The sequence below is a fragment of the Corylus avellana genome, chromosome ca2 (assembly GCF_901000735.1).
Source record: "Corylus avellana chromosome ca2, CavTom2PMs-1.0".
Classification (NCBI taxonomy): domain Eukaryota; kingdom Viridiplantae; phylum Streptophyta; class Magnoliopsida; order Fagales; family Betulaceae; genus Corylus; species Corylus avellana.
In genome coordinates, this window is record NC_081542.1 from 47,850,406 (window position 1) to 47,862,427 (window position 12,022).

The following is a 12,022-nucleotide window of genomic DNA, read 5'->3' on the forward strand; positions in this document are numbered from 1 at the left end:
CTCGATGTCTTGAAACCTCAATCAATCTCAGCCGTTCTTTACACCTAATAGCGAAAACCCCAAAGCCCCCTGCCCAAGAACCAGAGGACTCCTTTAATGACACAAAAACCCTCCACCAAATCTTTTCACTTCGTGGTTCCCTTTCGCTGCCCTCCAACCCCATCTATGAGAAACGCCGTCGTTTAGTTCCCACCAGTCGCACCAGCGGTAATCATCCAACCTTTGTCTTTATGATTCTTAAACCATCGTTCTATATTCTATAATTACTTTTTTATATGCCTTTACTCACATTCCCAGATATGAGTCTTTGTTTAGGACTGTCATACCATCTTGCCTTGTTTTACCCATGGATTGTTTGGCATAGGTATTGTTAGAATATGTAAGAGATTTTTTCATATTGTTCTTAGATTTATTTTTTCAAGCTATAATCCTCTCTTTATATTTAAATTTATGCGGTACAATTGTCAAATCAAGTAATTCAATAATTTTTATTATCTTATTTTATTATAACAGGGACCTTTCAAACTGGCCAAGATTCTGCAATGTTGAAAATTTTGCAATAGCTCATGTTTATAGCTGGGATTTTTTCCCTTCCTAAAGCTCCTGTATTTTGTTGAATGTTGGTGTATGAAACTCACTGAGGTTCTACAAAGTTTTCTGAAGAAGTATTGGGGATATAGGGGAACCGTCTGAATATGGAGGCAAATTCTCTGATTCATAAACCCAAAAAGCAGAAACTGAATGAAGAACAAGGCATTTATGGGAACAGAGAAAGCTTAATTAGTAAATTACCTGATGATGTTCTTCTACACATCCTTTCCTTTCTTTCCACGAAAAGTATTATTAGGACGAGTGTACTTTCTAAAAGGTGGGAATTCCTTTGGACTTCTATTCCCAATCTATATTTTGGAAAACCTTTGCCTGCTAATAGAACACTTCACATGAATTTTGTGGAAAGAGCGCTCTATCTTCGGGACGACTCTGATATAAAAGGATTCTTTCTCAACATTGACGTGCAATGTGATGTATCTCGTGTTAAGTCATGGATCACTGCTGCAGTAAGGCATAATGTTCAAAATTTGCATATCCGCCTTCAGGACTTGGAAGGACAATTTTCATTGCCTCAGAGTGTGTTTACTTGTGACACACTGAAATGCTTAGTCCTTGATATTCCATGTATCCTCCAAGTTCCTCCTATAAACTGTTTCTCAAATCTAATTGTGTTAAGACTTGAAAGTGTTGATGATTACACAACCCAGCAGCTCTTTTCTGGTTTGCCAATCCTTGAGGTGTTGTATTTAATGGAATGCAGATGGGGGTGTCTCAAAGTTTTGAGGATTTCTGCCCCCAAGCTTCATTCTCTAACCATAACTGAAGCTGATCTGTGGAAACTGAGTGATTGTGATGGTCTGAGTGATTGTGATGATCACCGTGATTTTGAAGGTTGTCGTATTATGATTTTTGGAGCTAATATCAAATGTTTTTTTTACACCGGTGAATTCTTAAATGAATATTGGTTGTACAACTCATTCTCACTAGAAAGGAAATTGATGTTACTCAGTCTAATGTTTCTTACTGTTATAAGAGGACAAGACAAGTTGCTTACCGCATGCTGAAGGTTCTTATAGGGATTGCTAATGTAAAAGACCTAAGACTATACCATTTTGCAGATGAGGTACGTTTGCTTCTCTCTATATAATTGAGTACATTCTCTTTATAATTGACTATGTTGTGTACAAAATTAAAGATAGAGAAAAGCAGAGAAGAGCAGAATAGAAAATAGATCAATCACATAAGACACCAAGATTTAAGTGGTTCAGCTTAAAAAACCTACATTCACTGACGGAGACGACCCGGAGGAAATTCACTATCAAAAGATAGAGTACAAAGATAACGGGGTGAAAATCACTCAAAACCCAAAACTCCAATACACCCAAATCTCACTCTCATACAAAAGAGAGAGAAAAATGACAAAGAAAACTCTCTTCTTCTCTAAGTGCCATAAGGCACAACATAGTGAGAAAACCCTAATGAAATATGTGGCTTCTAATTTTTCTCCCATGTCACACCTCTTCACGTTGGGCAACACTGCTTTTGTAAGGAGCAAATTTGGTTGCAGAGAAGCCAAACTTGGCTAGGAGTAGGACAACACCGAATCCCACTAGTATTAGGAGTCCAACACCAATATGGAATAGGAGCTCTAAGTCGGCAAATCATGTAAAACCAAACCAAGAGAAAAAGGGATAGTGCATGGCCCCACCGAATTGACTTGAGAAATCAAGTCACACCACAACAGAGTATTTAATGGTGGAAAAGTAAGCCATCCTTTGCACTTCTTGCGAAAAAGAGGTATCATATAAAGGTAAAATTGGAAAGGGTGACAAACTAAGCAACGGCATCCTCTCCATTTCACCTGTCAACAAACTAAAGGGTGAAGCTAATCTGATATAAAAGAAAGCTGCCATTTATTGTGACTCATGTTAGAAGAACATTCTTGTGGATGAGGAAATAGTATGACACAGAGTCTTGACTTCTGAACAACCAATTAAAATGCATAATAAACTCAGATATTCAGCGATTGTCTATGTTAAATGAAAGTTACCAACGAATAGGAATGCGAAAACCATTAGATAAGTTCTACTCGTGATTTCTATTTGAATGCTGAGAAATTCTGTGTATTTTTTATGTTATAATGTAGGCTTTGTGTCATTGATAGTAAAGGCGAAATTATTCTTTTTGCTTGGTAAGACTTGAATCTAAGTCTTACTGACCCCATCCAATCTCTTACAACTTGAGCCCAATCCCAAGTGACTTTATACCTATATTAGAAAATGGCTTGAAATTCTTTATTGGATATATCTTTAATTCCATGTTTATTCTTCTTGTTACTTATTTCATAATCATTAATCATGTTTCACTACTATTCCAGCATGCTTTTGTTTTGCGTTTATCATTTTTATTTGCTTTGTCCAGCTAAAGTCTCTCAATTATGATACATTGCTTTATCATGTTCTTAGGTTCTAACATATGCACCAGAACTCCTACCGACTATTCCTATCTTCAATAACCTAATGTATTTGAAATTGGAGTGGGGAAATCTTGATTCTGGAGCACTATTGAAGATATTGCAAAACTCTCCCAATCTTGAGAGGCTGAAATTTTCAGAGGTAATTTCACTGGACTACAATGTTTATTACTATCACAAATCTTTCCATCCTGTTGCAGATATACCATGATGTCTAAAACATTTAATTTGCATTGAAATTTAGTAGATTGATGAGTGCTCTGATTATAATAAAGATGATATACTATTGGATCCTATGCCGCCATGTTTCTTGTCCACTCTCGAGTGCATTGAAGTCGGTAATTATGATGGATTTGAGAATGAACTTGCTGCTGTAAAGATTTTACTCAAGAATGCAATGGCCTTGGATGAAATGGTTATAACTTTTAAAGAGTGTGATGCAGGAAACTTCGAGATGCAAGAAAAACTATACAAGCAGTTAATAGAGTTCGCTATAGGGTCACAAAATTGTAAAATCATTTTGAAATGACTTGTTTTTTGGAACACTTACTCTTCGGAAAAGCCTTTAATTCCTGGTTTTTTGGAAGATTTAAAAGTATGACTTGTTAGCCTTTTACCCTACCTAGGCAACTTGATGTTGGTTTATGTTCTTTGTGAAAATTAGTTTTGAATCCTCCAAACTTGTAAAGCTTATGCTAATTTCATATGTTCAGTGTTTTTTGTTTCTTTTTGTTTTTCTCTCCGATTGGGTCTTGGAAAATCAACTGCAGGCTTTGATTGTTGGGTGTATTGGTAGTTTTTAAAGTCATTTAAAAACAATATTCCCGATTTGAATAGACCGAAATTGGTCATGGAAAATTGGCAATACAATGGGATGCGTATTAATGCATGGTTTTATATAATGATTTACACGTAAAGATGTTCCAATAGTATAGTTTAGCAATAGAAATGCTTGTTGCCCGATTATATTTTCTGATTTCTTATGGTCTTGAAACTCCCAACGTTTTTTTTTTTTTTTAATTAATTTTTTTTAAAATATTTTATCGTAGGTGAATTCCCCATAACACTCGAAAGCTGTTAAATAAATATCTATAAATATTTATATGTAAGTTACAAAATTAAAAGGTGTCACAAGCGGCACACAACATATACATAATAAAAGGACTATACAACTCAAAAGATAGGCTGATTCGCATTAGTCTATAACAGAAAGTGAGGCGATCCTACTGCTTCAACCGTAGCCTAAGCAAGCATAATGGTCCTCCATTTCTTATCTTACATCATCAACTATTATGGAATTTTCATAATTATTTAGGTGGATAGGTGAGTCTATAATCTTTGTAAATATAAAATTTACTGCTCCTTTAATTATGAGCCTATCTTTTTTGGAAAATATCTCTTTTGAGTGTTTATAATAACAAAAGCTATGTTAAAGTTTTACAAAAACGAGTTGATTCTTACCTAAAAATTATAGGTGATAAATAAGCACTTGAAATTTTGTTTAATACAATGTAATAAAAATTCCTTCATGTTTTTCTTAACCTTAGCTATATATATACACGTTTCGAGTCCCTTACTAAGAAATGTATACGTACAACTGATACAAGTACCTTTAAAGCAATAAAGCATCACAAACATAAAGGCCTCGTTTGCCAACAGCCCGGCACTGTAGCTGGAACGGTATTGTTCCAGCTACAGTGCCATCTGATGGGTTGCAGGCTGCTCAGTCAAAATGCACACAATTTTCAAAAACAAAACTTAAATTATTCACTTCCCACACCCCAACCACAACCGGATAACTGAAATTATTATTATATTTTTTTAAAAAAAATGAAAATGAAAAATATTAATAAAAAAAAAAAAAAACGGAGAACCCGATCGGTGGCTCCTTGGCCAAAATGGGGTGGTCGAACTCATTTTTTTACAGGTGGTCCCACACTCCGGCTGCCAAAAAAAAAAAGAAAAGAAAAAAGGGGACCGTTGCATTTGGGGGTGGGACCACCCAATGGGGTTTTACCCCACACCAGCCTTACCTTTGCCAAAATGGGGTGGTTCGGCCACCCCATTTTGGCCAAGGAGCCACCCTAATCGGGTTCTTCGTTTTTTTTTTTCTTTCTTTTTTATTTTTAAAATAATAATTTCAGTTGTGATTATCCGGTTGTGGTTGAGGTGTGGGAAGTGGATAATTTAAGTTTTGTTTTTAAAAATTGTGTGCATTTTGACTAAGCAGCTTGCAACCCATCAGATGGCCCTGTAGCTGGAACAGTACCGTTCCAGCTACAGTGCCAACCCCGGGCTGTTGGCAAACAGGGCCAAATAAATCCCATAAAACTCGACCTATGCAATACAATTTTTTACTCTCACTATCCTTTTTACACTCTGGGAGTTTGCTTCTGACTGCTTCTCAATAACTTGTCATTCATTTACTACTAGAGGACTTGTCCCTATTTAACGTTTCTTCGGTCTTCAGCACTAGGAGCTTGGTCCATCTTATTGGGGACCTGTCCCATCTTCTTTTTTTTCTTTTTCCTTTTTTTTTTTTTTCCTAATCAAAGCGGGGAAAAAGGGGAACTTGTCCCTTCTTATTATAATTATTATTAGGTTAACCATACTTCATGACTTAGAGCATTCTTACTAGCTTCTTCATCATTTTTCTTACATTTAAAGATCTAAACTACTTTTTGCTTTTCTTTATCAAAATATACCTTAAGAACACAGATATTTGGTTACGAAGAGGAAACCATTTAGAGAACTCTCTAAATGTAAAACCTCTCCGGGGCAGCCAAACCCAGGAAATCAATCCACTATAAGAAGAATAAGGAATACAAGAAGAATTACAAAACCTTTGCAATTTACTCTTCCTTGTACACGACAAGCGACCCACTTCACTTCTACCGCAGTAGCCCTTTCCAGAACATCTGGCACAATTCTTCTATAAGATTTCCTTTCACCGGAACTCCGATTGGCTTCACGTATTTAATCCCTTCTCAAATAATCTAGAACAATATCTCTCTCTAAGCTCTCTGATTTTGCTCTCCAAAAATACGTAGTTGTAAATGGCAAACTCACGTAGCTTAAATAGACAAATAAACCTAATAAATCAGTCAAGTCCGGACAGGGAAGATCTGGGGTCCGGACAGGCCTCTTAAAATGAGGTTTCTGGAAATGGGGTCCGGACCCAGCTTCTGGCGGTCCGAACATGCCCTTCAATAGATATTTTCTGGAAATTGGGTCCGGACCTGGCTTCTGGTGGTCCGGACAGGGCCTTCTAGAATCTGCTTCCTGGACATATTGAGGTGCTCATTTTCAACAACTTACATGCAAACCGAATGTGCCAAATCCTAACCTAACACACCTCAACAGTTTTCCTTAATCATTCTCTATATTATTAAAATATTTATTTTTTTAATTATATTATATATATGAGAGGAGAGATGAGAGAAAATTGTGAGACATAAGAGGAGAGAGGAGAGAAGAGAGAATCATTTTTATTTTATTTTAATAATCATAAGGATTGCAATAGTAAAACCTAAAACATTGGGTTCCATAACTTCCATTGTAGCAATCCTAATGTTTAAGGTTCATTTAAGGATTCTGTTGTAGGATTTTTTTGCGATTTTTTAGACATATTCCCTAAACTTAGGGAACAGCCTCCCTTTTAGGGAGAAAGGGAGTCTACCGATAATGCTCTTATCCTTAGAGACTTGTCTCTGACTCTCTTGGCCTTGCTAAAGACTTATTAATTTTTTTTTTTTTTTTTCAATGTGAGGAAGGGAGAATTACAAAAACAATAAATACATAGAGGATAACGCCATCATAAGAACAGTTAGAAATTGATCAAATAAATAATCTGACCCATTAGAGAAACTAATACCGCGCCATAAAAGGCGGTATTTATATGATGCAATTTATGCAACTGTCATGACATGATCATGTTGTAACTTGTTTAATCAAAAATAAGCAATCTTAAAATAGTTGACACTCATTGAAAGTAAACAACAACATTAATAAATTATGTCAACTGTTCTAAGGATGGACTAACTTGGTCTTTTATCAAAATCTTAGGAGGTCCTGTGATAAAAATGAAACTCTAGGGGGGTAAAAATAAAGTTTTCAAATCTCAGGAGGGTATTAAGTATTTAACCCTTATTATTATTGTAAAAACTTGACTTGTTCTCAACAAACAACCGATTTTTCTTCTACCGCAGTAGCACAAGAATTCTAACATTTCTTCTATAAAGCTTCCACTACAACTCGTAACATTGGTGGTTAACGGTTAATTTGTGTGGTTAAATGGAGTCAAGGAGAGGTATGAAAATTAGGGAATGGGAGGGAAAAATCACTCTCCAATAACAAAGAATAACGTCCTTAGGGTCTAATGAAAGTTGTGGCTTATGATGTTCATATTGGCCGTGAGAAAACTGAGTTTTAATGTGCAAGTTGGGTTATAAAATAAAACAGTTCGAGGCTGTCATGTTAAAAAAAGGGGGGAGGTCGCGTTCAAACGGTAACTAATTAGGTTTCACAATTTATCATTTATGTCGTTCGAACGAGGTACAAAAGCCGTTACAATCGAGTGTCTTAGATCTAGATCGATTGATGATTATCGTCGTATTTGAACCATGCATCTTCGAACGTGGCTGCAAGCAGGGTTCTCGATTAGATCTTTGTGAAACAATTTGATTCAGCCGCATTTGAACCAAATACGATTGCCCTTGCAATCAAGCCTCTCGGAAGCTTGAAATTGGAAACCATGTAGTATTTCATGCAACCGCCTTGCGATTTTGATTGCAATCAAGCTATTTTGGAACTCGATTTTTGAAGTGCCTTGATAATATGGTTCAAACGTCTTTCGAACGAGCCCGTATATATGCTATTTAATGATATTTAAAATATTGGGAAGCATAGCCATTTCTGTATCAGTAGTGCGTGTGCCTATGCATAAAATTTATTACAAGTTGCATAATGCACAGAAAACGTCCATGCATAAAAGGTACAGCCAAACAGGACTGATCGACGCGAACAAGAGCTAGCAAATCGAGCTGAAAAACTCAAAGCTCACACTTTTATTTGTGGAGAGATAAGATTATCATCACTCTTATCTCTTTTTTTTATTTAGTACATGCATTAAGATTAACATACAATGAAATGGACCGATGGCTTTATTTAGTACGTGCACAACGGCTGCCTCACACAATTTTCTAATGAGGCATGATTATATGAAATTATCATCACTCTCACTTTCCATTAACACCCATGAGACGTCTTCGTTTTGGGCCATAAGCTTGTTCTTTGCTGTCATCACTCTCATGATCTAGCAACACCCAAGAGCCATCATCGTTTTGGACCATAGACTTGTTCTTCGTAATCCACCAATTATCAAGTACAAGCAACTCAGGGTTCAGAGCGGCCGACTTCTTGTTTACAAGTGCAATTTCACGGTTCACATCCAAATTAAATTCGCCATTGTCCCCATGTGTTCCAGCAACTCCATGCAGATAAACTTCCAAATTATGCGCGTTAGGATTATTAGTTTTTAAGAAGGGCGATTTGCGAGTATCAATTATCAACTCCTCTCCCACATCTACGTATGGGAAAAGCACCGGCACGGACGGTGGCAGGTCGGGGACAATATCGCCTGCTGGCTTGTTGTTGACGCGTAAGATATGAATATTTTTTAGATCAGAAAATACTTGGAGAAATCCATTGTCCCCGACGCGGGGCACACCAAACCCAAAGACTGTGACGAGACATGGATTGACTGGATCGTCTGCACCCGAGGGCTTGAGGTTATATCCATTGTAAACAATGTCCACGGCATTCAAAGTTGCCATTGCAGCGCCCATGCTGTGGCCTGCCACAGTAATGCTCACTTCCTCGTCCTTGTAAATCTCTAAAAGTCTACTTACCTCGCTCAGAACCTGAAAGCAATATATGCCATATTAATATATATATATAAACATGTTTTCTCTCCTTGTAAGATATATACGTACGGTAATCAAATCAATTAAGGATAAATCGTTGTAGTACATTAATATAAAATCAAATCATCTAGCTAATAAAAATACTACACCCTGCTGTGTGTACGTACGTGGACATATAATTAGTAATATGAAATATCACCTGGTCTCTGCAACTAATAGAATTGTACGTGGAAGCCTCGTGAGACGTAGTGTACATGGAGTACCAACCATGGTGCACCTTAGGATCATGTTCCTTTCCAAGTATTGCAGAAGCTGAGACCAAATCGAACGTCAGATCATTTATCCACTCCGCCTCCCCTTCAGTTCCCCTCCAAGAAATCAAAATGTCCCTCCTCCCTAGCACGGTGCTTCCTGTGTCTGTCGTCACCCCCACGTACCCAATCCAATTTGAATCCCCAGCCGGTGGATCAGCAGATATGGACTTTTTGATGAGGCCGTCGCTGCTTGAGATATCTGTTGTAGCATAGAAATATTTTGTCACTTCATAGTCATATGGATTACCCTTTTCTAAGCCCACCATAGAGAACAAGTGCCTCTTGGCATAGCGGGAAAGTCCACAGTTCTGAGACTCCTTGTCGCCAATGAAGGCGTCGGAAACAGCTGCAACCCGTTCACCGTAGTGAATGATATACCGGCGGAGATCAAGATCGAGAGGATCTAACAGACCTTCCCAGTCTTTCTCACCGCTGAGAGCCCTCCAATTGGTTGCTATGTTACTCATGATTCTTTTCTTTGCCTCAACTCGATCACAGTTGTGATGTTTGATTCTCATCCCCATGCAAACGAATCAAATTTATAAGCGATAGTTTATGATTTCCAGTTGTTAATTCGCAACTAAAACGTGATTTGTATGGACTGTCGAAACATTGATTTCTATTTATTAATTGTCAGGAAAAAAAAAAAAAAAACGTGATATGCGTATATATTCGGTTGATGGTCTACAGAAAAAATAATAATAATAAAAAATCAGTAGAGTTTGTTATTATTTTACGATTATTTGTTATCTGTAAACGTGAGAAAGTATGATTCAAACTTTAATTTCCCTTTGTCAGCACCCTCAGTGGTGAAAGTCTCTCACAAGAAATACTTCCTCATCACTATCGACCGTACTACTCTGTCAATGTTCAAAGTTTACCCCCATCAAAAGTTATGCAGATTGCGTAGTCGTAGTTTGTTTTATTTTTTAAACTGACTTTATATTGTTATCATATATATATATATATATATACATAAAAGTCGAATTTTGACGTAGAGAGTGCTTAGAATTACAACATTTGTCATGAACTCATGTTTTAGATAATGCCTAGAATTGCAACATGCGGTGTTTTAAATAATGAACAAGTTTTGGGCATTTAAAACCTACAGGCTTTATTTGTAATGCATTTAATTATTTTAATGAAGAAAACAAAATGTTCCGAAATTCTCTCTCTTTATATATCAATATTGTGAGACAATTAAAACATAGGAATTTTATTTGTAATATATTTAATTATCATATATATATATATATATAAAAACCGAGTTTTGACGTAGAGAGTACTTAGAATTACGACACGTATCCTGAACCTATGTTTTAGAGAGTGCCTAGAATTGCGACACGTGGCGTTTTAAAGAATTAACAAGTTTTGGGCATTTAAAACCTAGGGGTTTTTATTTGTAATGCATTTAATTATTTTAATGAATAAAATAAAAGGTTCCGAAATTCTCTCTTTATATATCAATATTGTGAGACAATTAAAACGTAGGAATTTTATTTGTAATATATTTAATTGTCTTAATGAAGAAAACAAAAGGTTCCCAAATTTTCTCTTTCTTTCTCTATTTTTCTTTTTATCTTCTCTTACTTTCTGTTTTCGTTTGTGTCCCTTATATTTTTTTCAAATTTATATATTATTTTTATTCAAATTGATTATTTATCTTTTGTAAATTTTATATTAAAAAGTAGGGGTTTTATTTGTAATATACATCAAGCCAGAGACGGAGGGAGGGGGGGACCAGCTGGGGCCATGGTCCCCCCCCCACTTCCTCAAAAAAGATATTACCGATTATTCAAATTGTTTTAGCTAGCTTCCAAAAAGTATCTATAATTAATACACGTTTGCAATGACGTTACTTACACACAGGGACGGAGGGAGGGGGGACTAGCTGGGGCCATGGTCCCTCCCCCCGACTTCCTCAAAAAATATATTTTAAGGAGTGAAAAAAAAAAAAAAAATTATATTAGTCCCCCAAAATAAATTGATAGGTCCCGGTCCCCCCATTTTCTTTTGGTTAATTTTTCTATTGTTTGGCTTGTAAATTTGGTTAAGAATCTGAAAAGTTGATTTTTTTTTTTTTTTTTTTCCCTTCATAGATTGGCTGTCGGCTTGGAAACTTAGAAATTCCTGTTGTTAGTTGGAAATTTTTGTGTTTTTTATTGTTGTTATTTTCTTTATGTATGTATGTAAATCTTGGATCTTTTCTCTATGAGGATTTATGGTTCTTGATTTGGTATGGCCGTATGAGAATTTTTTATGGGTTTTATTTTGATGGGTTTTTATAACTAATGTCATTGAGAAATCTCTAGTTTCTCTTTGAGTTTTTGTTCTACCCATTGAATTTCAAGTTTGAAATCATAATGATTTAGGAAATTTTTTATTAGGTCCAAATTTGGGGGAATTTTAGTAAGAAGCTAAATTCCTAAAATTAACTAGGGGCTTTTGTGTGTAGTGGATTTCTATGCGTGATTTAAGATCCGAGTTGTTAGATTAATGGGTTTAAAGCTTCAATTTCACTATTGTTTATAGTATGGATATAAACCCTAATTTGTATAATATGAATTGAATTAGGGCTTTTGGTGAACACTAGGATTGCTAATTAGATGTGTTAATTACATTTAAAGCGTTAATTAACCCTAAACTTTCATGAGTTCAATGGAAATTGATGCCCATGAGGTTTAGGTTCTAATATGTCATATTATAATCATATTGATTATTGTATGTGAATATGAGTATTATAAATTTGGGGTAAGATG

General features: G+C 35.9%; 2 protein-coding genes across 3 annotated transcripts; one reads left to right on the forward strand and one right to left on the reverse strand.

Moving 5' to 3' along the window:
* The first annotated feature begins 57 nt into the window (after positions 1-57).
* On the forward strand, positions 58-3,857 carry LOC132171381 (putative FBD-associated F-box protein At5g56440). 2 transcript variants are annotated; one of them, XM_059582683.1, is made up of 4 exons: positions 58-207; positions 514-1,675; positions 3,018-3,167; positions 3,273-3,856. In XM_059582683.1, the coding sequence occupies exon 2, from the start codon at positions 696-698 to the stop codon at positions 1,614-1,616; it is 921 nt and encodes a 306-aa protein (XP_059438666.1). In that variant the 5' UTR covers positions 58-207; positions 514-695; the 3' UTR covers positions 1,617-1,675; positions 3,018-3,167; positions 3,273-3,856. The 2 variants fall into 2 exon arrangements, with proteins under 2 accessions (XP_059438666.1, XP_059438665.1); XM_059582682.1 differs by having other exon boundaries at positions 3,018-3,857.
* A 4,171-nt stretch (positions 3,858-8,028) lies between these two features.
* LOC132170091 (phospholipase A1-IIgamma-like) lies at positions 8,029-9,787 on the reverse strand. The gene is made up of 2 exons (XM_059580999.1): positions 9,149-9,787; positions 8,029-8,946 (listed from the first exon to the last, which is right to left on the reverse strand). Exons 1-2 carry the CDS (start codon positions 9,785-9,787, stop codon positions 8,263-8,265), a joined length of 1,323 nt encoding a protein of 440 aa, XP_059436982.1. The 3' UTR covers positions 8,029-8,262.
* Positions 9,788-12,022: the final 2,235 nt, after the last annotated feature.